The 26311-nt window shown below is 39.9% G+C and overlaps 1 protein-coding gene and 1 non-coding gene across 4 annotated transcripts in view; both read left to right on the forward strand.

Moving 5' to 3' along the window:
* The window catches only part of Capsl (calcyphosine like), a 35915-nt gene extending 19698 nt beyond the window's left edge, over window positions 1–16217 (forward strand). For 2 of the 3 annotated variants that reach the window (XM_004652510.3, XM_045133024.1), the window contains exons 3-5: window positions 2605–2782; window positions 3057–3266; window positions 6905–7165. In XM_004652510.3, the coding sequence (XP_004652567.1) occupies window positions 2605–2782; window positions 3057–3266; window positions 6905–7006 (490 nt within the window). In that variant the 3' untranslated portion in view covers window positions 7007–7165. Of the gene's footprint in view, window positions 1–2604; window positions 2783–3056; window positions 3267–6904; window positions 7166–15340 lie in introns of those variants that run through there. The other variant, XM_045133025.1, reaches the window with a different exon arrangement.
* A 2591-nt stretch (window positions 16218–18808) lies between these two features.
* Window positions 18809–18913, forward strand: LOC123454334. The gene has a single exon (XR_006633310.1). It is a non-coding gene; the product is annotated as a U6 spliceosomal RNA (small nuclear RNA).
* Window positions 18914–26311: the final 7398 nt, after the last annotated feature.

Raw genomic sequence — 26311 nt, forward strand, 5'->3', positions numbered from 1 at the left:
TCTAAAACTCAATAAAGTGTAAGTTCTCTCTTGCTTTCTAAAATATTTTATTTTTATCTATTTGAGAGAAATAGAAAAAGAGGGAGAAAGAGAGAGAGGGGGAGAGAGAGAGAATAAGCGCACCAGGGTCTCTAGCAGCTGCAAACAAACTCCAGCTGCCTGTATCACCTTGGGCATCTGGCTTACATGGGTCCTGGGCAATTGAACTAGAGTTCTTTTGCTTTTGCAGGCAAACACCTTAACCAGTAAGCCATATCTCCAGCCTTCTAAAATAATTTTATTTATTTATTTGGGAGGGGGAAAGAGAGAGAGAGAGGAGAGAGAAAGATAGAGAAAATAAAGATGTATAGGTACGTCAAGGCCTCTTGCTATTGCAAACAAACTGCAGATGCATGTGCCACTTTATGCCTCTGGCTTTATGTAAGTATTGGGAAACTCAAACCTCAGGGCAGCAGGCTTTGAAAGTAAGTGCCTTGAATGGCTGAGCTATTTTCCCAGCCAGGTGGCCTGGAAATGTCTTAACAACTATGGACGATCTGAAATGCACCTCCCCTCCCTCCCATCATTCACAGTGACTGATTGACTGGTGAATCTTCTGAACATGCATTCAGAATCATATAATGCAATCCTTTTTCACTGTCTTTTTCTCTCCTTTATTTTTTCCAAATAATTTCCTTAAGAATAAATACTCAGTTTCATTTGCCTTTTTATTCTTCCTAACAGGGCTTAGTTCAATGTTTGACAACTTATAGACACCCAAATAATGTTGAGGTTTGTTGAACAATAAAAGACATTTTCTAGATACATTATTTATTTCAAATTCATACTTATCTTTTACAAAGAGAATTATAAGCTCATTTCCCATAGCAGGATAATTTATTCATTTGCCCATCTCATCAATGAGTACTGCTAGAATGATTTCTATGCGGTAAACTTATAGGAAAAAGAAAAATAGCCAAGGGTCTCTGCTGTCATGGATCCTATGTCCAAGTTCTATGTGATGTACTTATTTAAAGTGCGTTATAAATTTTAAAGTGAAGTATGAAGAACAAAAGCATAATAATCTGTCATTTTAACTTATTTATAATTACTTTTTACATTACCATACAATATGAATTTCATTTTGCTTTTCATGCCTATATGTTCTTATACTTTCTTATATCTACCTCTCTCTCCACCGTCTTTTCCTATCCCCTCTACCTTCTCTTTCTGGTTCTGTTCTTCCCTCTACATAGTCCTGGTTTCATGCTCTCATGTCATACTTAGTAAACTTTACCATATTTACATGAAATCAGCAAAGGGATAAGTTGTAACCTGGAAATTACACATTATTTTAGCACTAAAGGAAAACCAAAGAGTAAGTAGTCTAGTCTTTCATAGAAAAATGAGATTCAGAAGAATTACAAATTATGTCCAAGACCACACTACAACTTTAGTAGGAGAACTGGAAATCAATCTTAAAATTTGGAATTCCTACTGGAGAATTCTTTCTGTTCAAATGCCATAAAAATTGAAAATTGTCAGGGCTATGAAGGGGAATAATGGAGTAATGAGTAATAGAGGGGAAGGAACTGTGGAGCCAATAATATGGATACAATGTAGTGGGATGAGACTGGTGGAAATATATTAAGCATTACAACTGCACACAGTGAGTAGGTACATTATTCCTTGAATAGAAAAGGATATGGGTATCATGTGTTTGGAATGATCAGCTAAAGTTTGATGTAATAAGGCCTATTTCTATGATTTTTTATAGTTAAAATAGCATATACACATTTTATATAGTCAGTGGATATATGCTGAAAAAATATAAGCTATGGTTTACCCTTTATATTAGGTTCTGGAGATCTTAACATGAAAAATATGATAGTATAGAATTCAATAGGTTTATCTATCTTTTATGCTTCTCTTTAATGGGAAATGTATGGGATCTGGGGATCTATTAGTAAAGATAGATTCATGAAAAAAATGTTGCATGTGTTATCATTTCTATTACAATAAAACACTTGAAATAAACAAATTACCAGGAGGAAAAGTTTACCTTGGGTCACAGTTTCAGAGGTTTCAGTCATGGTCAATTAACTCCCCTGATCTTGGGCCTGTGGCAAGGCAGTATCTCATAGCAGGGGCTGTGTGGTGGAGTAAAGCTACTTAGCTCATGGTGGCTGGGAAGCAAAGAACCAGAAGACAGGAAAGGTCCAGGTAGCAATAACCCCTTCATTCTACAAGGACTACCTTGCAATAGCACCCACATCACATAGCAACCAAAACTTCACTCCTGGACCTTTGGGAGAGAGTGAAGATCCAGACTATTTACATGCCATATAATTAGGCTCATGCAGTACAGTCCTCTCTCTCTCTCTCTGTCTCTCTTGCTGTTTGTAAAGGTTTGTTTTCAGTGTCTTTAATTTTGACAGTGAAGTTACAGAGAAAAATATGAAAGAAATGGAATGGTTTTCTTTGTGAATCTTTTATACTCACACCTCATACTTTTTTTTAAAAGATACTTTTTTGCTTATTTTTACTTTGGTTTTTTGAGGTAGGGTTTCACTGTAGTCCAGGCTGTTTTATTTTTTTAATTTTTAATCTTTTTTTTTTTTTCAGAGTCTTTCGAATTATGGATGACAATAACAACCGAACCCTTGATTTCAAAGAATTTGTGAAGGGGCTAAATGATTATGCTGTGGTCATGGAAAAGGAAGAGGCACAAGAGCTTTTCCAGAGATTCGATAAAGATGGAAATGGAACAATAGACTTCAACGAGTTTCTTCTCACACTAAGAGTAAGTACCCCATGAATCAGTGTTTTCTCTTGAAGGGGCTGTGTTTCACATGGTTTGGGTTGGCCACTTCGAAGTTCTGTTTTCAGAAGTTGTCATCCCACCAAGGAAGCTATGTGTAGGAGGCTGTAAAAAGACTGAGGGACTTCCTACGGCATCTCATGTTATGGCACAGAACCTCATACCACCGAGGAGAATAAGATATTTTATCACATCTGATATAAGAAACACTCACTTGCCTGTGTATGTCTGTGCATGTGTTTTTCTATTTATCTAGCCTCCAATGTCCAAAGCTAGAAAAGAGGTAATACTACGAGCTTTTAGAAAGTTAGACAAGACTGGAGATGGTGTGATTACCATTGAAGACCTTCGTGGAGTGTATAATGTAAAACACCATCCGAAGTACCAAAATGGAGAATGGACAGAGGAGCAAGTCTTTAGGAAATTTCTGGATAATTTTGATTCACCCTATGACAAAGATGGATTGGTAAGTACAAAAGTTAATCCAAATAAATTATCTTGTTTCAATTTGAAACTAAACTGAAAATAAGTTCAACAAAAACTTTAAAAAATCTCAACATGTTAATATCATAATTTTTATAAATTAAAGGAAGCATTTCTTCAGGGACCATCTAAAAAGTTGAAAACTAAAGTGGCAAAATGTGTTATCCACACACATGCACACACACACAGGCATATATCTTAGTGGGAAATCCATAAATAGCTAAATGTTTGTCGTGAAAATATGGTAATTTGACCAGTCACCCAATTTCATAGGCACCATATGTCCCACGTTCATTAAGCCATATTCCTATGATGTAGACTGCAATAAAACATGTTCAACTTTAAAATCAGGTCACAATTCAATGTTTTGGAACAGATTTGTAAGACTTTCAAGGATTTTTGTGGCTTTGCTTACACTGATTTTTAGGAGTTTTACTTGCCATCACACTTTACTGTGTGAAAATGCCTTAGAAAAGGCAGCCTTTCGTAAAACAAGAAATCCAGAATTTACCCTGGTTCATCCTATGGTAGTTTTTTGAGATTAACTTGAATTTCTAAATTATAGTGAGCCTGGAAACAAAAGCAGCCACTGCGTCTTCATTTACTGTTCCCACCACATTGCCAAAGCTGGGGTGGTAAGAGGTTCTGTCCGCATTGCTATGTTCTGGCTGAGATAGAATCACAGCTTTCTTTTACCAGCAGCCCAAAGCTACCCATTTTTAAAAACCTAGAGACAGTTCTGATCTTAGATCAGATATTGCTGAGCCTTAGCAATAACTGAACATCAGGGTGTGTGGCCTGTGGGCCGCACCAGAAACTGTCCATGGGACAGTGCCTGGGACAGGGTGCTGGTTATGGGAAAAGCAAGATTTTCCTCTGTGATGGCCATTTTCCACACTGCTTAATGATGTGTCTTGTTATCAAGGGCAGGGGGAAGATGGGGAACTTTCCTTTCTGTTGACATTTCCCAGTCATGATTAGAGAAGTAGGCTGCAGCAGGCTCTTGGAGATGGACACAAAAGGAGTCTGGCTTTGGTCGGGTAGCCAAATGCTTAGAACAGAAATAACAGAATGACATGTTTCCTCCAGTACAGCCTTTGATGTCCAAGATGCCAGTGGAAAATAACCAACCGTCATTTCCCCTCATTAGGCCAGTTCTGCAGGGATCCCCACCTCGGCTTCTTCCTGCAGCTGGTTCCTTCTCACCACCAGGGGAAATGTCAGCTGCTCTTCTTTTTTTTTTTTTTTTTCTCTAACAACTTGAAGTAGTCATTTGTGATTCATCTGATTTAAAGTCCCCACTTCTGTCCTTTTCAACATTTATCTTAATCAGCCACTTTAATCTCTCAAATAGTCATAAAGGTTATTGAGATATTTTCATAGTTACAGTATTTGATGTCACCTGAATATCACAGACATTGTAAAAATAACCAACATAAGTTTTTCACAATCACCACTGGTTACATATTAGTAATGTAGATTAATAATTACACTAAATCATTACAGAATATGAATTTTCCAGGGTGTTATTCAATGGTTTACATATTCAGTAAGGATGCCAGTTGACATGCACATTCCTATTTGAAATCCTCAGGACCAAAAGATTCAGAGTTGCCTGTATTTTATTAGTAGATATACTAGATAGAATATATGTACAATTTAATTTAGTATTAGAGCAAATATGAACAACATTTATTGAACAATTATCAAATGGGCATTGTGCTAAGGGCTTCTTAGATACTTTATATAAGAGACATAAAAATGTCCATGAGAAGGGATTCAAAATTTTTTGCTTTGAATCATATTTTAAACTGAGAAGGAATTGTAGCTATAAGGAACTCTATGGGAAACTCTTTATAAAAGAAATGGTTAGCTTCCATTCATATATTACTTATTAACAGATCACTGATGCCCACAGCTGAAGTATCAGATGAGTTCAGTATCTTTTTAAAAAAATATTTATTTGAGAGAGAGGTAGGGGCAGACAGAAAGAGAGAATGAGCATGTTAGGGCCTCCAAACATTGCAACCATTGCAAATGAACTCCAGATGCATGTGCCCCCCTTGTGCATCTGGCTTACATGGGTACTGGGAAATCTAACCTGGGTCCTTAGCCTCCACAAGCAAATGCCTTAACCACTAAGCCATCTCTACAGCCCTCAATATCTTTAAAAAATGTCTTTTATTGGTTTTGAAAGGCTGGAGTGAGTATAGTTCAAGGGAAATGAGTGTGTATTCTGTTTTTCTTCATGTACATGTATTATTTTAGCAAAACAGACAAGTTGGTTGATGATCTCTTATTATGTTTAGAAGAAATAGGCATGGTGCCACAGATTGATGGAGCAGAGGATACTGTTTTGAACTAGAAACACATTTTTGGTTACTTATGGGTTTCTCTTGTGATGGTTTTAGTCTTATGAGTGCTAAAAGTTGAGGGCTAGCTACAGAACAATGAGCTTTCCAAATAGCCACCATCATTTTCATAGATGTAGGCCAGGCTTTAGGTTAAAGTCACTGGGTTTCGTGGTCAGCCAACTAGGAGGACAGTTCCTTCCATGACTCAACAAATTATATTAGACAACATGGTTGAATTAGTGTGCACGCATTTCACATTCATAGTCATGAGATGGCTTCCAACAGAAAAGTAATATAAAATCCTAGTAAGATAAAGACATTAGGTAATATTCAGGGAATGGTCATATTTATAGGGTGAAGAGAACCTAGGGTTGGAGGTGGGCGAAAAGAGGTAATGTTTTTGCTCACTCAGTCTTGAATGAGTAATTGATATTTTTGAAACTCATGCATGTTTTACTAGAAATCTGTTTTTTGGGCTTTTTTTTTTAACCTGAATGTCAGGACTTTACTCTTTAAAAAATGCGGAAGAGGGGGCGGAAAGAATGTCAGAGTCACATGTTGGGTCATGATTTGCAGAGACGTTTATCATACCAATAACTGGGGGCTAACTCCACAATGCACGACCCATTTTCATTAACAAGGAGGGTCTAATGGGAGGGGGTAGATCACAGATGAACCTAAATAATGGTACCAAACTGCCTGTATTTACTGAAAAGAAAACTAATAAATTAAATTAAAAAAAAAAGATGAGACATAACTTAGCTTGACATGGGACCAAACATATGTCATAAAACAGTATTCACTGCAGTTAAGAAAAAACAGTTTTCTCACTCCGAGTTTATGCTCTCTTGTGTGAGTTGATGGACTTTTGCTTTCCAACCCAGGCTACCTTTCTATTTAGGCAGGTTTGTGTGTGTTCAAGACTCCCTTGCCCTGAGCCACTCTCACCACAAACCTCAACTCCATTTGGTCTTAACTTTTATTTCAGGTCCACTCCTCAGTTGCAATATTGTACACAAAGTCCTGGTGGCAATCAACCTTTTCTTTACAGGTATGGAAGATGGATACTCCCATCCCCCACTGCAGCAACGGTTTTGTTTTATTTTATTTTACTTTTAAAAAATTTATTTTTATTCAATATGGACCTGTTAAGTATGTAAACAACACATGTCAGTACCATCCTTTCCCTCCTCCCAGCCCCTTTTCTGAAGAGGCCTTCCTCGGTGGGGATATGCAGCCGTTTCTGTTTCTGACTTCTCCATTGCAGGTGACCCCGGAAGAGTTCATGAACTACTATGCAGGTGTGAGTGCGTCCATTGACACGGATGTCTACTTCATCGTCATGATGACCCATGCCTGGAAACTCTAAATGCATGCATCCTGGGAGCCTTGGGGACAGCCGTGTGCCTGAAAATGGTTGAACCTCAGCCCAAAGCTCGGGATCATATTTAACTTCATGTTAATCCCAGCGTCTCTTCCTTTTTAACACACTGCACTTTCCAGGGCTAAGAAAAAAAAAAAAAAAAAGAGGGCAGAAATAAAGTCAGTCTCTAAGTAATTAACTGCATGCTTGCCTCCTTTGAACCTGTTTATTCCTAAAACAGGAATCCGTTACGCCTGCAAATCTCCTTGTACTACTAGTAATGCATGCAGATGTCTAAATGAGTTTGAATTTTTTTTTCCTTTGGCCATTAATAAGCATTTCAACATTTAAAAAATTTATTTATTTATTTATTTGAGAGCAACAGACAGAGAGAGAAGAGGGAGATAGAGAATGGGCACGCCAGGGCCGCCAGCCACTGCAAACGAACTCCAGACGCATGCGCCCCCTTGTGCATCTGGCTAACGTGGGTCCTGGGGAATCAAGCCTTGAACCGGGGTCCTTAGGCTTCACAGGCAAGTGCTTAACCACTAAGCCATCTCTCCAGCCCATGCATTTCAACATTTTTATTATGACTCCATTTCTGCCCAGGTACCCAGTGTCTTTGTTCATCTCCCTTTAGGTAGGTGCAAGAATACTTCTATTTGTATGATTTGCAAATACTTAAGTATTTGAGTCACAGTTTGAGGGCTATAAGGAATTTATGTAATAGCTCCAGTTTCCACAGTTGATTCCAGGTTTCACTAGCCAGAGTTTATGGAAGCCTCATTTTGGCAAATAGTTTAAAAGTGACAACTTTTTATTTGTTTGTTTTATTATTTTATTGTTTCAAAGATGTATGCACTTCTGTGAGCAACAGACCCTTGACTATTCAACGTATTCCTGGACATGAAGTCTTGAGCTGGGGCTGTGTTCTCAGATTTTATGTCGACCAGTTTGCGTTCTGATAACGAACACTCATTTGGTGGAATGTTTCTCTGTCTCTTTCCTGCTGTCAGTTAATCATGTTGGGGTTTCCGTCCACATAAGAAGAAGGATGACATGGACCCTAGAGCCACAGGGGCCTCTGGAGCAGATTTTCTGTCTTGATACTTGGTGACTCAAAGCCTCCTCTTAGCCTTCAGCTTTGCCCTGGTACTGTTGCCATGTGGGATCTCCAGATGAAAGACTCATTGACAGAGAGGCCTTCTCAGTTGCTATAAAACACAGCTCTTGCTCTTTCTGCTCTGTGTCTGGGGCCACAGCTGCAAGCACAGTGGGAAGGCTCTTGCTGTGGTGCTGGAGGGGGTGACCAGCTGCCTGTGTTGTTCACAACTCCTTCTTTATTTCATCTCTGTCTCACTAACAGTCTGGACATCTGACTTTTGTCTTATGGTTGGGCATGTCCTCATAGGAAAACTATCCCATATATATATATAAATTATATAAGTATATATAATATATTATATTACATAAATATATAATTATATGATCATATATATATATATATATATATATATATATATATATATACATATGTATATGTATAGTTTAATTATATAAGTCTGGTTTCATTGGATTTGTTACCTAGGCTTATGTAGTGGTTGGTGGTCCAAAAGATACTAAATCTTGTGAAGAAATAGTTTGCAGTTGGGAAGAAAGCCAAAAGAAATCATAAATACATTCATAGCAAAAAATCTCTCTCTCTCTCTTTTATTATTCAGCCAATACCCTGACAATTGGGTGTAAGGAGAGGTCTCATGTTTCCTAGGCATGGTAGGTTTCGAGCCTGCTCTAGACAGACTGATGTCTTTGATTCTGAGTATGACTCATGCCTTGTTTAACTGGGGCTATGGAGTGAGCATGTGATTCTGAGCCAGGCCTGGCTTGCAGCTATCAGTGTCTTCCCCAGTGGCACTTGGCTTCCTGTTTAGTGGGGACCCAGGGCCCAGTGACCCAGCTTCAGATGACTTGTGTCACAGTGTAGATTCAGTAGTTTCTCTCCCAGCAACTTAGGCTCTGCACCCAAGACTGAAAACCAGATCTCCTCAGATCCTGGTAAAGGACCGCTCCACTCCTCCTCTCAATCAATGACTTCTGGTGCTTGCAGTCAGGGAGAGCCCATTATTTAATTCCTTCTAGAACCTACAGAAGGAAGAGCGAAGTCATTTAAAAAAACACTTGCAACCGGGTGTGGTGGTGCACGTCTTTAATACCATCATCACTCCAGGAGGAGGAGGTAGGAGGATGGCTATGAGTTTGAGGCCAGACTGGAACTACAGAGTGAATTCTAGGTCAACCTGGGCTAGAGTGAGATCTTACCTCAACAAACAAACAAACAAACCAACACCAAACCAAACAAAACAAACTACTTGTTAACAATTTAATGGATAATTTTTCTGTTTATTTAACTTTTACAGTTTAAACATTATTCCATTACATGAAGCGTAATCGGTCAGGCCAGAACATAAAACATAATAAGATTAGGGCCTGGGGCGTTCACTCTGTGGGTAAAGTATTTGCCTTGTAAGCATGAGAACTGGAGTTTGATCCCCAGAACCCATGTGAAAACAAAAAACAAACAAAAACAACAACAACAAAAAAAACCAGTCTGGAGTCATGGTATGTATTTGTAATCTTGGCACTGGAGAGGTGGGGACAGGAAGATTCCTGGAGTTCATTGGCTGTCAGTTTAGCTTAATTGGTGATATGCAGACCAGTGAGTGACAGTGTCTTCAAAAAGGTGGATGGGGGATGGAGAGATGACTTAGCAGTCAAGGTGCTTGCCAGCAAAGCCAAAGGACCCAGGTTTGATTCCCCAGTACCAATGTAAAGCCAGATGAACAAGGTAGGACATGTGTCTGGAGTTTGTTTGCAGTGGTTAGAGGTCCTGGAACACCCATTCTCTCTCTCTCTTCCTTTCTTTATCTCTCTCTCTCTCAAATAAATAAGTAAACAAACTTTAAAAAAGGTGCATGGTACCTGAGGAATGATACCAGAGTCTGTCCTCTAGCCTCTTCATGTGTGTGTATACACACAAAGTTCTTTTTTTTAAAGGCTTTCAAATATCTCTCAAGAGTACCTTGATTGTTGAGCCTGGATCCTACATAGGAAATTAAATGAAGAAGCCAAAGAAAGATACAAAGGTGCAATTAACAGGTTGTTCCTTATTAAAAATTATTAGATATGAAGATATTAGGTTGTTCCTGTTTAAATGAAACAGGACTGATATATGTAAATATTTTTCAAATCAGGTTATTCAGAAAAATCCCACTTTGGCAATCTTGAGTCTTGGTTTCTAACTCCTTCCAAGGAGTTCCTGTGTGAGAACAGGAGGAGACCTGGCCATTATCAAGAGCTGGTGCACATTGTACCTGATATCCATTCACAGTGCAAATGAAATACCCAGAATATATGTTGTGTTCTGGGGCAGAAGGGCTAGCTTTCCTCACCATCTTGTCTGTGGCAGGATCTCCCCAGACCTGGAGGGCAATGAGCTTGCTCTGTATGATCAGGACATAGGCATGCAGTGGTGCCTCCTATCCTAATACCAGCTTTAAGGGCTGCCCTGGATGCCCTTCTTGTCCACTGCCAATTGACTAGGCATGCATCATGCAGTGCAGGTAGAAATATATTGCAGCAGTAATTATTTAGCCACATACTTTTCTAGAGAGTGAGGGTATAGCAGAAAATTAGAATACGTACAAGTAAAGTTAATGATTTCCAATGCAAACATCCAACAGCTGTTAAATAGATCAGAGAAGGCAAAGAAAAAGGGGAATCCTAGACATTGAAATTCCCTACTCCAAACTTCATCCATCCATCCATTCATTAAGCCCAGAGAGTTAGGGTCCTTGCTACTGTACTGTGTAGGGGAATTATGTAGCAATTTTGAAAAACATAGCCTACTATGACAATGAAAACATAATTCCCTCTTGTTCTTCAACAGACCATGAACATATAAATAAGTGATGGTTCCTCCCCATAAATCTATCTACATATTTTTTTTTGTTACGCTGATGTTTAATCAAGGGGAGTAATTAAACTAACTGAATATATTGTTGGATGGTGTGTGGGTGCCCTTTTATTCCTGCTTCATGAAATTTGATTAACACCTAAATCAGATACACTCTAGATTTATGCATCTCTACTTTGAGTACAGAATGGAAAATATACAACTTCCAATTTTTCAAATCAGTCAACTTACTTTCCTGGAAATCATTGCCTGCTTTTACAAATTAAGGATGTGTGGAATGAAACTGAAGTTTTAAGCACTAGAAATGTTTATGATTCAACAGAAAAACAAAGGTTCCAGGGTGTTTTTTTTTTTAAATTAAGAACTTGCTGGATATAGCAACAGAGTTTTAAATCTTAGAGATGCTATGACTCAAAGGGAAAACAGAGTCTTCAAGAGACTGAAGTCACAAAATGGATCTTTGTGACACACATTTTTTTCTCAGCATGCTTTACTCCCCCACATTGCTTACGTAAAATCTATGGACTCCTGGTGGAGCCAGTGCTTCTGGTCTAATAGGAAGTCTCACCAAGTTGATGCCCGGAATTATTGCTTTTAACACAGATGACGGGTGGAATCTGTTGAAAGATATATGAACAAATGGTTGATGGGCCTCTACGAGCACACCCTGGTGTGTGAGAAGAGCTCTTTCTGCCCTCTCCGTTGGTGCGGTGAGAGGCTGTGGTGAAACAGTCCTTCCTCTCTGAGAATAGCACAACCTTCTGCTTTAATTCTCACACCTGCCAAAGCCAGTTTTGTTCTTCCCCTCCGAAACACGTAGCAGAGGGTGCTCCTCAGGATGAGGCTCACTGAAAGCAAGCTGCCCAGCAGCAGCAGCTTTTCCCTATGGATCTCACAACCCTCAGGAAGGCATAAATGCACCAGCGAGAGGCAGCCCCACAAGGCCGTGGCTTGATGTCATTTGAATTTGCTTCTTCTCCTGGTTCTTCATAGCACACTTCACCGACTTTCGCACTTGGCGTTCAGGCACTTGGAGGGTTTCAGTGGCTGGTCCCCTGGAGACGCTCAGGCCTCATGGGGAACTGATGACAGTCAGTGCTCTGAGGACAGAATGGGGACCTGAAGTAGACAGGAAATGATGGCAAGCAGAGTGGCTTGCTCCTTCTGCCAGGGGCCCTGGAGAGTCTCCCTGCTTTCACGTTGATGGGATCAAGGACTACAAGACACTGGTTATTATTGAATGCCAGGCATTACCTTCCTAAGCCCAGACCTTTCCTTTAGTTTTCAAGGGAGCTAGGGAATCAAATACCATCCCACAGTTTCATACTTACTCTAACGTCTCATTTAACAATGTTGTTCAAAATCCATTCGCTTGAGATTGCTGTTGAAGCTGAAACGCATATGCAATAACTCACTGAGAAATTACAGTCCACTGATTGCAGTTATTTGGAAAGTGTCTAAGTAAAAGTCTACTTTTATTTCAACTCAACTAAAAACATAAATGGAAGGAGATTGTTCAGCAAGTCAGTAATATAAGAATGATAGCAAAGGCTGTCCCTAACTATGTTCCTATGTGTTTTATGGGTCCTTGGAGATATCTGTTTACATATAAATACAGTCAGCATATTAGTCATAAAAGGTTCCCACATACCTTTTAAAACAGTCCCAGGTCAATGGTTACTTGACAATATTTTATTATCAAGCTTTAGCTCAAGCTATTTTTGACAGTGAGGGGTTCTCATGTGTCAATCCTATCCTGATAGCACTTTAAAGTAGAAGTTGAAAATAAAGTTTTTTGAGGCACTCACCTTGGTAAATTAGAATTTTCATGGCATTTGTGATATGCATGCTAAAATATTGTATTGGAAAAGCTATACATGGGAGCTGGGGCACTGGTTCAATGGTTAAATCTTGCTGGCCCAGGGTTCAGTTCTCCAACACCCATGTTAAAACCACTTGGGAGGCTGAGGTAAGAGGATCACCATGAGTTCCAAGCCAGCCTGGAGCTACAGAGAGAGTTACAGGCCAGCCTGGAGCTATAGAGAGAGTTCTAGGTCAGCCTAGCCTGGAGTGAGACTCTGCCTCAAAAATAGCAGCCACAACAAACAAACAAAAAATGCATGTGGCATTCATTTGCAGTAGTAATGGTGTGTGTGTGTGTGTGTGTGTGTGTGTGTGTGTGTGTGTATGTGTGTATGCACTCATGCATGCATGTATCTATCTATCTATCTATCTATCTATCTATCTATCTATCTATCTATCTATCTATATACACACATATATGTGTGTGTGTGTATACACAAACACACAAAATAAAATATTTTAATAAAAAGCCAAGCATGATTCTAGTGGTAAGTTGAATATGTGTTGAAGGCATCAGCTTATTTTACTTGAAGTAGCTGTGATATTGTTTCAGGGAACCAGAAATTGGGATGCTCTTGAGCCACCAGGTTAGATATGGCTTAATTTGTAAAGCCAGTCTTATCATTTCTCACATTCTTAGACTGTGTTCTGCCATTAACTTGATTCAGTAACAGTATCTCAGTCTAAGATTAGAAACAAACTATTTGAATGAAAGAGAACACTTTGCTATTATATTAGAGTCTAAAAGTATTTCCAAGGCATGCTTTTTTCTCATTTGCTAACATATTATTTTTACATCTTGTTACTTTATTGTTTAATTTCCCAATTGTGCTTTTGTACCATTAAAGGATGCTGTTGGTTAGATGTTTCAGTTGCGGCGGATGAAATTTCTTCTTTGACAGCAACGAGGCCCTAGTCACATTGTAACAACCACCATGCTTCAAAATGACGCAGCATCACTACTTACACAGCCACTATTTTGGCAGCCCAGAGTGAGAGATTTTAATGTGATCTCATTATTCCTTTTTCCACAGGAACAGACTCTGCCAACCTAGTTCCCAGCAGAATCCCAGCATTTTCAGCCTGGAGTGGCGTTCCTAAAATGATGGGGGACAGAATAATTGTATGCTTGGTATAATGAGTGGGCGAGGTTAAAAGGGAAGGGGAATAGAACCTATAGGTTAATTCTTGTTCTGTGAATGTTGGCTTGTTTATTTTTAGAGAGAGGAAAACACACACACACACACACACACACACACACACACAGAGAGAGAGAGAGAGAGAGATAGAGTGACAAAGAGAGAAAGAGAGAGAGAGAAAGAGAAGTGGCATGCTAAGGAATCAGCCACTGTAGTCGAACTCCAGACACTTGTGCCACCAAGTGGGGATGTGCGACCTTGCCCTTGCCTCACCTTTGTGTGTCTGGCTTCCATGGGATCTGGGGCGTCAAACATGGGTCTTTAGGCTTTGCAGACAACCGCCTTAACTGCTAAGCTATCACACCAGCCCTGTATATTGGCTTTTAATATCACTTCTCAGCACAGAAAACCCAAGATTTTTAGTCATGAAATACATTCTTTTTGGCCAGATTGATAAGTTGGTAGATTTGGTTTTCTAGAGCCTTCCACATAACACTGCCTAACATTCAACTGTTGACTAGCATGTATCTTGTATTCCAGATGCCCAAGGATCCTGTGAGATGACCCTTTCTCTAGTTCTGATTCTATCCACATGTATGCTGTAGGCTCCCTTCCCTAAAGTGTTTCTTCTGCTCATTATGTGATAAATTTCCCTAACTTTAAGGTATAGTCACTCCCTTTTTTCCACAGAGGATTTATTCAGGACTCCTCACAGGTAATGAAATTCCCTGATGCTGACATCTTTTATATCAAATGGCATCATTTTCACATGTACCTTGTACAAGTTCAGTACCGTCACAATTTTGTTTTCTTTGTCTTAAACCTTCCCTTGGAGGTATCAACAGTCATAAGTACCCAGCTTACACTCTGCAGCAAGGCTGCCTCATAGGATGTGCTACAAAGACGGAAATACTCTGTGCTTTCCAGCATACCAGTCACTTACCTTGTATGGTACATGAGCAGTTAAAATACGGTTGTATTTAATTTCATTATATTTCATACTATTACAATCAGTGTAGAATTTAAACAGCCATGAATGACTAATGGCTATGCCATTGGATAGTGTTGCAGGAATCTAGAGATCTTATTTTACTATACAGAGTGATGACTGGGGATTGGGGATGTAGCTGGCTGGTGTGCTAAGATTTTGATATCCTTTCAAGTGTCCCACCTCAGAAGCCCACTTCAGAGGGAAGAAGTGAGCCAGTGTCCATGACTGACCTAACCCTCCTTGGTCACCAGTTGTAAGCCATACTCAGTAGAAAGATCCCAGAGAGAATGTGAAATGCTTTACTGTGCCTCATGTGTTATAACACTCTTTCCTTTTCCCTGTCACACCCCCCCCACCCTTACCATTTCTTCCAGGTTTCAAAAGAAGACTTTCTGAACTATTACGCAGGTGTTAGTGCTTCTGTCGACACTGATGCTTATTTCATTTTGATGATGACCAAAACCTGGAGGTTATGAGTTACATCAAACAATTCTGTTGGAGGAAACTGAAAACTTTTAGAGGGAAGAATGAGTTTGAAAGAAGTATAAGAATGTAATGTTGACATGGTGAAATATCTGGAATTTTAAAAGCAATAGATCTTGAATAATGTTACTAATTACCTGGAATATGTTTATTTCCATAAGTACTTGAGGAATTGGTCTTAAATCAGATGAAAGGGAGAAAGGAATGAACAAATGAGGGAAATAATGAACTGAGGTTGGCAAGCTTCTAGATAAAAAATAATATGCACTTATATTATGTGTTCTTACTGTAGCTCTGCATGACCTTCACTTGTATTGTTCCTTGTCTACATACTGTAGCAGAACATTAAGTAATTGGAGGGACATCTGACTAAATTTTCATGAATTTACTTATTTTGATGCTTCTCTTGATGAAGAAAATAATATATAATTTACTTTATTCTGAAAAGTATGATTTTCTTTTCTTTCCCCATATTTTAATTTTTTCATGCAGTAGTGATCTAAGCTTAGAGTTCCTATGCTGTCTTGAGCAAAGGACCCAAGTTTGAGAAAAGGCATGCTCACTGGGCTGGCCCATGGTGTTGAGGACTAGGATTCCATGGAGTGAACTCACTTATCAGGTCAGCTTAGTTGGATGAAAGAGAAAGTGTGAGAAAGAGGAGGTGATTATTAGAAGGTTTGAGTGGGAGTTTCTGCAGGCTTTTTTTGGGGGGGAGGTTATTTATTTATTTGAGAGTGACAGAGAGAGAAAGAGGCAGAGAGAGAGAGAGAGAGAGAGAATGGGCGATCCAGGGATTCCAGCCACTGCAAATGAATTCCAGACACGTGTGCCCCCTTGTACATCTGGCTAACGTGGGTCCTGGGGAATCGAGCCTTGAACCAGGGTCCTTAGGCTTCACAGGCAAGCGCCTAACCACTAAGTCATCTCTCCAGCCCAGTTTCTGCAGTTTTATGGAATACTGCAGAGATGGATTTTGGACCAGTTTGCACATTTTTTTTTTTTTGAGTTATTTCTAGGCACCTACACACAACATAAAATGTCAGGTTTCCTGATGGAGTTCTGTTTGTAATAACTGCTTCTTGAACATCAGAACTGGCTGAAATTTGACTGTTCAGGCCTACAGGCCCTTCTTGTGGAGAAGGGGCACTAGTGAGGGCGGGAGAGGACATGGAAGCTCCTCAATGTATTTTCCTGTTTCACTGAGCTTGCAGAATGTTGTCAACATGCTATTTCTGAGTCAGAAGTTTGGGGTGGGGTCTGGACTTCTCTGTACTTCTGTTGTTCAACAAATTGCATTATAATATTGATTCTTCTGGCCTTCAGATAAGACGTGTAAAAAGATGCTAGCAAGATCAAATGGCAATGTGCTTACACATTGAAATTATCAATAAAAAGATTTTATCTTATATATTTTGGGTGTGTTTCGCGATTAGTTACCCACCTTTGGTTGTCCATCATGGTTTATGATTGGGGGCAGAAGAAAAGCTGAATTTCAGGATACCTGTGAGATATCAAAGTGAGACATATAACAGGCAGTTGGATATTTAAACAAAGAATCATGGTCCAGTTTGGGCACAATTTTGAAGTTTAAGGAATATGTCTAGATGCATCAAGAAATCTCAAAGGGGGGAAAAGAAAGCCACTGAAGAGAATGAATAAGGCCAAATGACAGGAGGGATCAAGGTTCTGGAGTAGGAAGGAGGGATCAGGTAAGAAAATTGATGATTGGTTTAATCTTCTATAGTTGGAGGAACTATGGGATTGTGGAAAATATTGGTCGTGATTAGTCATGATTCTTGAGGGAGTTGACATCAGCAGATGGGGATAATACATACAAATTTGTACCCAATTTTTCCAAAGTATAGACAAAATCATTTTGAGGGAATGAAAGATCTAGGTTCCAGGAAGGAATTAAAGCAAAAGATGGAAGTCTAGAAATTATCAAGCAGGGTACTGATGATGGCACTGCTGAATACAAATTCAGGAAGGCCCAAATTATATATAGACAAGGGCATCATGTGAACATTTTGGCAGCTATTCTGCAGACAGGAAGCAGAACCAGATACATGGATGTTGGAGACCCATTGTGTCATCTTAACGAATTGTGTGTATCATTGCTGTGTGCACAGAGCAGTATTCCATGAGCTGATGGGATTGGATAGTTAAGATAGGAGTGATAAGAGAGTCTTGAAATTTACTATTGTACTATCTACACCTCAAAGCAGAAATCAAATTATGACTCCAGGACAACATAATATTGTTTTTCTATCTGGAAAGGGTCTCTATGTAGCCCAGGCTTGCCTTTAACTCTTAATAACTCTTTTTTTGTATTTTTGGTTTTTCAAAGTAGGGTCTCACTCTGGTCCAAACTGACCTGGAATTCATTTTGTAGTCTCAGGGTGGCCTCGAACTCATGGTGATCCTCCTACCTCGGCTTCCTAACTGCTGGGATTTAAAGGCATGAGCCACCATATCCAGTTTACTCTTAATAACACTTAATTCTCTTGCCTGAGGTATTAAAGTGCTGGCATTGCAGATGTTGATCACTACATTTATGTAATTTTCAATCATGTAAGTCACTATCAAGACTTTCAGGCATTTTATTGATAATTCATATATATATATTCATTCACACACACATATATATGAATGCATTTTGATCATAATCCCATCCCATTAACTACTCTTGACCCCTCTGTCTATCCTCCTTCCACTGAATCTTTTCTTCTTTCCAATGAGTCCCTCTTCTACTTTGATGGTTTTGTTTTCCTTGTGTGTGGGTGCAGAACTCTGAGTTTAATAAGAGTTGATTGCATGGGGACAGGTGGGGATTATTTACCAGAGCACATGTGTTCCTTTTTTAAAAAAAAGTATTTTTAGGAGAGATGGCTCAGTAATTAAACTTCTTTCCTGAGAAGACCAAAGCCCCTGGGCTCTATTCCCCAGTGCCCATGTAAACCCAGATGCACAAACTGGTACATTAATCTGGAGTTCATTTGCAGCGGCAAGAGGCCATGGTGCACCCATTCTCTCTGTCGGTCTCCTCTCTGTCTCTCTTCTCGCTGTCTCTCTCTCCTTGCAAACAAATTTAAAAAATTACTTATTTATTTGAGAGAGAAGGAGAGAGACAGAGAGACAGAGAAAAAGGCAGTTGAAAAGAATGAATACAAGTGCACCTGGACCTCCTGTTACTACAAGTGAACTTCATAAGCTTAATGCTATGTGAAATCTGGCTACTGGGGAATCCAACTGGGGTCATTCGGCTTTCCAAGCAAGTGCCTTTAACCACTGCGTCATCTCTCCATCCCAGCATATCTGTTCTTACGGTGGCTATACCAGTACATACGCTGTCTCTTGTCATGCTTGGTTAGGCAGCACATATACTGACATTGGAACGATACAGAGAATTATCATGCCCCCCATGCAAGAATGACATGCAAACTCAGGAAGTGTTACATCTGTTTAAAACTATAGAAAATAAGTCTCTTAACTTCCAAGCTGTAATTCACTGCCTATAACACCTCAGGGATGGATGGAAGCCTTACATCCTCCTCTTATGCATCTGGCTAACGTGGGTCCTGGGGAATCAAACCTGTGTCCTTTGGCTTTGCAGGCAAGCGCCTTAACTGCCAAGCAATCCCTCCAGCCCTATTTATTTATTTGAGAAAGAGGAAGAGGAAGAAAGATTGAGAGAGAGAGAATGGGCATGCCTGGGCCTTCAGCTGCTGCAAGTGAACTCCAGATGGTACACTACCTTGTGTATCTGGCTTACATGGGTCTTGGAGAATTGAACCTGGGTCCTTTGGCTTTGCAGGCAAGTGCCTTATCTGCTAAGCCATCTCTCCAGCACTTTTAATATTTATGTTAATTCTCTTTCTCATTAAAAGCTTTTCATCAGGAGACAGTCTTGTTTATTTGCCTTTTCAGTATCCTTTGCTTCCTTCTTGCTTTATCACTCCTGGTCTTCAGTTACAGAGATAACTTCACAGCCAACCATGAGCATGCCCACTTCCTAGAGATCTGTACTGGTCTCAAGATGCACACATTTCAATTAGATTAATCATATTAAATAGACAAGTTTTTACTTATTATTAGAAGATTTTTTAAAAATTAACAATTCCTGTAAGAAACACAACCCATAACCCAACAACCTTTTTCTTTTTCATAATTTCCTAATACAGGTATATAATTGTAATTCTATTTTTCAGGAGTGATAATTTCATTTCATTTTATTTGGTATTTATGCTTCTTAATTTGCTTTCTTATCTAATCCCATTCCCTAGCATTTCTAAAACCATGTTAAACGTGATGACTAGAAGTTTTCCTTATCTTTAAATTTAGTGGAGTGCCTTTTATAGTTCACCACTGAACACTGGCTTATGTTCTATTGTTAGTCTACTAAAGTTTTTATTTATTTTTATTTATTTATTTATTTTTTTTTTAAATTTTTGTTTATTTATTTGAGAGCGACAGACACAGAGAGAAAGACAGATAGAGGGAGAGAGAGAGGATGGGCGCGCCAGGGCTTCCAGCCTCTGCAAACGAACTCCAGATGCGTGCGCCCCCTTGTGCATCTGGCTAACGTGGGACCTGGGGAACCGAGCCTCGAACCAGGGTCCTTAGGCTTCACAGGCAAGTGCTTAACTGCTAAACCATCCCTCCAGCCCTAAAATTTTTATTAAAAACAACTAAATGCTAATCATCATTAATATCCACAGTGGCAAATTCATGGCTAAATTTATGAAAGTTTCCTATTAAATAGAAATAGTTTTACAATGTGTTTATCAGTCTCATGCCATAGAACTTGCTGAATGAATAAAACTAATGAGTCCTTAGGTTCTAAAAGTAACATTTCAACCCATCAGCAAATAAGCATAGCATTGAAATGTTTGTCATCATTCTGATCTCATTTTGCCTTGTGTAGTTAATACTTTGCAGGACCAAATCCGACATAAAAGACTCCTGTTAAATTTCAGAGATAAACTCCTCTGGACGAGGAGTGGAGGGAGATTGGCTCTGCTGGTTTACACTTGAGGAGGGTTCCAGATTACTCAAGTGTTTCAACAGAAGTCAGCATGTACACTAGCTTTCAAATCTCAGGGGATTTTCTTGTTTTTATTTATTTATTTAACATGTTTCTTGGACCCACCAATTTTTTTTTTTTTTTCTGGCAGGGTCTCACTCTAGTCCAGGCTGCCCTGGAATTTGCTATGTAGTCTCAGGGTGGCCTCGAACTCACTGGAATCCTCCCACCTCTGCCTTCCAAGTTTTGGGATTAAAGGTGTGTACCACCATGCCCTGCTCAGGCCCACCAATTTTTATGCATCACAACTACATTATTTCAAGCTATACCCAAATTCTACAAGCTACCAGAATTCAGAAGTTAAAGTAGACTTCAGTGTAGATCTGAAATCAGCTAGATGCATGGATAAGCAAAATTAAATGCAGATATTCATCAAAGAAATGAAGCTTGGAAAAACCTTGCCCCCGCCTGCTCTATCATTTCCCCACTTTTGTGGTAACAGTGGTTGAGCATGCAGCTGGGGAGAGAACCGAGTCCTTGCACATAGCTGTCCAGATGCACCACTTCTCAGGGGTGCTTGCGTCTGAGCATCGTAGGTCAACGTTCTCCTACTATAAACCGTGATGAAGAAACAAGTTGACAAAAACTGGCTAATGTCCTCATTCATTCTTTGATTCCATCATTCCATGTTGGCGGTTGAATGGCTACTAGGTTTTGGTACTGTATCTATCACAAGACATACACACCAGCAATTATAGTCCTCAATGCCACAGTATTTGAAAGCCCATAGAGGAATCAGGCAACCAGGTAGACGCAAGTCAGTGTGGTAACTGCAGGACTAAGCAGAAGGTGCCATCGGGTGTCCAGATGAAACAAATCTTTCCCTATGAGAGATCTTCCCAATAAAGGCAGTGACTGAGGTAAGTCTTGACAAACCAGAATTAATCAAGCCGGAAGTGCTGGTACTAAGTGCCAAAACAGTGACTAAGCAAGACCAGGACCTGGATAAAGTTGGCATAAGGTAAACAAGGAAAGGTAGGAACTAGACAAGGTAAGTTAGACAACGGTTACCTAAATATGTCTTCATCCAAATCCTTGGGACATGAACCTGTAACCAAATGGTTTATAGACATTATTGAGAAATTTGAAATGGAGAACTGTAGATCCTTTTCAAAGTGGGTCCAATGTAATCACATGAGTTCTTGTGTGCGTGTGTGCACACACGTGTGCCAGGTTGTACATATGGTGGTCAGAGGACAACTTTCAGATTTCACTCTTCACTTCCCACCTTTTTTTTTTCTTTGAGGTAGAGTCTCACTCTAGCCCAGGCTGACCTGAAACTCACTCTGTAGTGTCAGGGTGGCTTGATGTTTCTTGTTTTTATTTATCACAGTGAGAGAGAAAAAGAAAGGGAGAGAAAGAGAGTGAGTATGGGTATTTCAGGGCCTCTTACTGTTGCAACTGAACTTCAGATTCATGTACCACTTTGTGTAGGTACTGGAGAATTGAACCCAGGCTGGCAGGCTTTATAAGCAAGTGCCTTTAACAACTGAGCTATCCGCCCCTACCTTGTTTGTTGATCTTTTCTTTCCATTTCCCAGGTTAGCTAGTCTGGGAGCTTTGGGGAAATTCTCTTGTCGCCACCTCCCTTTTCACCACAGGCATGCTGGGATTACAGAAGATTATATAGCTTCCAGACTGTACATGGAGTCTGAGGATATGAACTTAGCTATTTGCCCTTGCACAGCAACCACTTTATCCAGCTAACAATCTCTCCAGACCCATCACTTGGATTCTTATAAGAGGGTTGCAAGTGAGAGTGATATGGGAATGTGATGAGGGAAACAGAAATTGCAATGACCTACTTTAAGATATTCTATTTTTATTTTTTTAATGAGAGAGAGAAAGAGAGAGAATATGGGTGTGCCACAGCCTTTAGCCACTGCAAACAAACTCCAGATGTATGTGCTACCATGTGCATCTGTATTAAGTGGGTTCTGGGGAATTGAACTTGGATCCTAAAGGCTTCACAGTCAAGCAGCTTAACCACTAAGCAATCTCTCCAGCCCTAAGTGGTCCCCTTATCCACTTTAAATGGAGGAATGGGCCAAGGAATACAAGTGACCTTGAGTAAGGGCACAAACAAGGAATGGATTCGCTTCTGGAGCTTCCAGAAGACACGAGAACTTGCTGGAACCCAGATTTGTAATTTAGACATCTGATTCCATGATCTATGGAAGGGTAAATTTGTGCTGTTTCAACCCACTGACTTTGTGACAATTTGTAGCAGCAGCCATGAGAAATAAATACACTGGATCAGGGAGAGCCTTCTATACCAGGCTGATAAGCTGTTGACAAATTTTACCTGGGGAGTGATGCGAGCAGATTTCCTCTTTAGGATGACCTCTGTGGTGGTTGTGTTAGGTAAGTCATGTGAGAGCAAGACTAGACTAGGGCAAGGGGATACTTCCTGTATACTTAGGGGTTCCAACAATTAGGTCCAAAGTCAGCCTAGGTCCAAGATAAAATAGGCCTTTGTGCCAACTTCTTCTCCTGTTAGAGAAACTCTTTCTTCTTGTCCTTGCCTTCATGTACATCCGAGAACACAATCAATGTCAGAACTTGCTTGGAGCTTGAAGTTTAGAATGGGAAACTATCAACAGTAATCAATAAAATAAATGGGGTACTAGTATTATGAAAGGAGATGTGGAGTTGTGTCATGGAATAATGGGAAAGAAGGTTTTGGTTTTGGCAGGGGCCCCTCTTCTGTGAGGAGGTCACGCAGAAGGTAGGACCAGAGAGTAAGAAGAAGGTAGTGGCTCACAGCTTCAGAGAATTGTTTGAGACAAAGAACAGTAAGCGCTTTGTTCCTTTTAACATTTGAAGAATTAGAGGTGATTTTATGTAGGCCAAAGTATGACTGTCATTCATTTAGACACTGTCCTTTCTTTTTTTTTTTGTTAGTGAAATGCAAATGCAGGTACTTGGTGAACAGGTAATATTGAGTTCATTGATGAGTGTTGTTTGCTGCGTATGCCATGTTTATTTTCTGTGATCAGTAACACTGAGAATTTGGACCTTGTGTGTTCATGGCACCATCGTCAACTTGATGGCTGCTGCTAAAATCTCAGGCATACCTTCCAGCCACAGAAGGTCCCCTGCTTTTATCAAAGTGGTTCTCAAGCCTGTATGAACATTTGAATTATCCAGAGCACCTCACTGTGGGAGAGGAGGTTGAGATCAGGTCTCACCACGCAGCTAAGGGCTAACCTGAAAACATAGCATGTCCAAGTAGTATTCATTGCTAGGTACATATAATGTACTTAATGACCAATTAATGTTAGCCAGACAGGCAATGACAGTCAATGAGAGCTAAGACAAATAATGTTTACTTTTCCCATTCTTAGGGCATCTAGATTAAATAGAGAAGATAAGCAGAGGTGAGGAGGAGGAGTAAGAGGAGTGGAGGAAGGACTGTTGGGGAAGAGGCTACAAACCACTGTGAGAAACTCAATAGTATGACCCCAAGGCAGCCGGGCAGTGATGGCTAAGAAATGGCCTTGGAGATTCTTTGAATGGTGTGGGCTAACAGCCAAATTTTTTCATGCTTCAAGAGGCAGAGAGTCATCTCTGTTTACTTTGTAGCTATCCTGACATACAAAGAGGTTCTTTAGCAATTACTTGTACCTGCCAATCTTCATGAACTATCATAATTATCATTTTCTTGACATAAATACGAATTCCCATTAATAAGAAAGTGAGGGCTGGAGAGACGGCTTAGTGGTTACAGTGCATGCCTGCAAAGCCTGAGGACCCTGGTTCGATTCTCTAGGTCCCATGTAAGCCAGACGCACATGGTGACACATGCATTTGGAGCTCACTTGCAGTGGCTAGAGGCCCGGGCACACTCATTCCCACTCTCTCTCTCTCCCTCTCTTTGTTTCTAATAAATAAATAAAAATAAAATCTTTAAAAAAAAAGAGGCGGAGAGGATGAAAGGCTCATTGACAATACTTGGTGACAGAATTAGTGAATAGTGTGTAGATCATAGAATTCAGGTGAGAAATAATGCAGTAACAACGGATTTAATCGAAAAGACTATATCTGGGGGCTGGAGAGATGGCTTAGCACTTAAGGCACCTGCCTGAGAAGCCTAAGGACCTATGTTCAATTCTGCAGGTCCCACATCAGCCAGTCACACAAAGGTGAAGCAAGTGCAAGGTTGCACATGTGTGCAAAGTGGAGTTAGAATACAGAGAGGGTAGAGGCCCTGGGGCACTAGTTCCTTCTGTCTCTTTTGCTCTCATTTTCACATGAAAAAAGACTATAGCTGGGCATGGTGGCGCACGCCTTTAATCCCAGCACTCAGGAGGCAGAGGTCAGAGGATCACTATGAGTTTGAGGTCACCCAGAGACTACATAGTGAATTCCAAGTCAGCCTGGGCTAGAGTGAGACCCTACCTCAAAAAACAAAAAACAAACAAACAAACAAACAAACAACAACAACAAAAAGACTGTATCCATCCAAAGACAGGATGGAAAAATTAGACATCAAGGCAGTTCAGAGATACCAAATGACCCCAGATGCTATATAAAATCGCTTTGTAGGGCTATCACAATGAAATAATCCAAACTGATGACTTCAGGTGGACAATTATATTGCCTCACAGTTCTGGAGGTTACGATTTGAGATGAAGATACTGGCAGAGTTTGCTCCTTTAAGAGGTGTAGTTGAATCTCTGCTTCTTTTTTAGCTATTAATGAGCTACTGGCAATCTAGCACTTTTTGTCTTATTGAAACATCACCACTTACTTCTAGTTTCATCTTCATATGATGCTTTCTAGGTATGAGTATCTGTCCCCAATCCTATTTTCCCAAAGGCTAGAAGTGTTTTGGATTAGGGTCAATTTATAGCTCATTTTAACTTGAGGGTCTCTATAAAGGCAATACTGACAAGTAAGATTACTTTCTGAACTATTGGACATCAGGTCTTTAACATGTGAAATTTGGAGTGACACCATTCATTACTGTGTATGTAAAACTGTAGAGATAATGCAAAAAAAAAACCGCCCACTAATTTGATTGAATTACTTAACAAAGGGACTGAGTTTAAACCAGCACAACTGAATTATGTTAACCAGATTTTCATATGGTTTCAATGATCCCCTCCTCTGGGTACCCATGCATTCATACATTTCCCTACCATTAAATGTGTATAGGACCTTTAACCTTCACAGCAGAATATATCAAGGATGTCTCTTCTGTGAATGTATTATTGTACAAGATTATTTCATTACGATAGCCCTAGATAATTAATTTATACAGCATATTGTCTTTTATTCATTTGAGAGAGAGAAAGAGGGAGAGAGAGCAAGAGAGAGAGGTGGAGAGAGAGAAAGAGAATGGATACACCAGAACCTGTAGCTGCTGCAGACAAACTCCAGACACATGTGCCATCTTGTGCATCTGGCTTACGTGGGCCCATGGGGAATTTAACCTGGGTCCTTTGGTTTTGCAGGCAAGTTCCTTAATCATTCAACCATCTCTCCGGCCCGTATCTTGTTCCTTGTTAGGAGACACTGTCCTGCTGGTTTTGAAGAAACAATCAACCATGTTGAAAGAGAGCCATGGAAGGATCTTGAGGAACTGAGTGATATCTGTATCCAAGAGGCTACCAGGGAGTTTTCAGTCATACAGCTGCAATGCAGTGAGTTCTGCCAATGGTCAATAACAAAGGGATCCTCCGGAAAACAATGAAACACTGCCAAGTGTTGTGATTGCATACTTGCTCTAGATTTGGCTTAGTGACACCCTGACTCAGAGAGCTTGTTGAATAAG

This window comes from Jaculus jaculus, chromosome 13 (genome assembly GCF_020740685.1).
Source record: "Jaculus jaculus isolate mJacJac1 chromosome 13, mJacJac1.mat.Y.cur, whole genome shotgun sequence".
NCBI lineage: Eukaryota > Metazoa > Chordata > Mammalia > Rodentia > Dipodidae > Jaculus > Jaculus jaculus.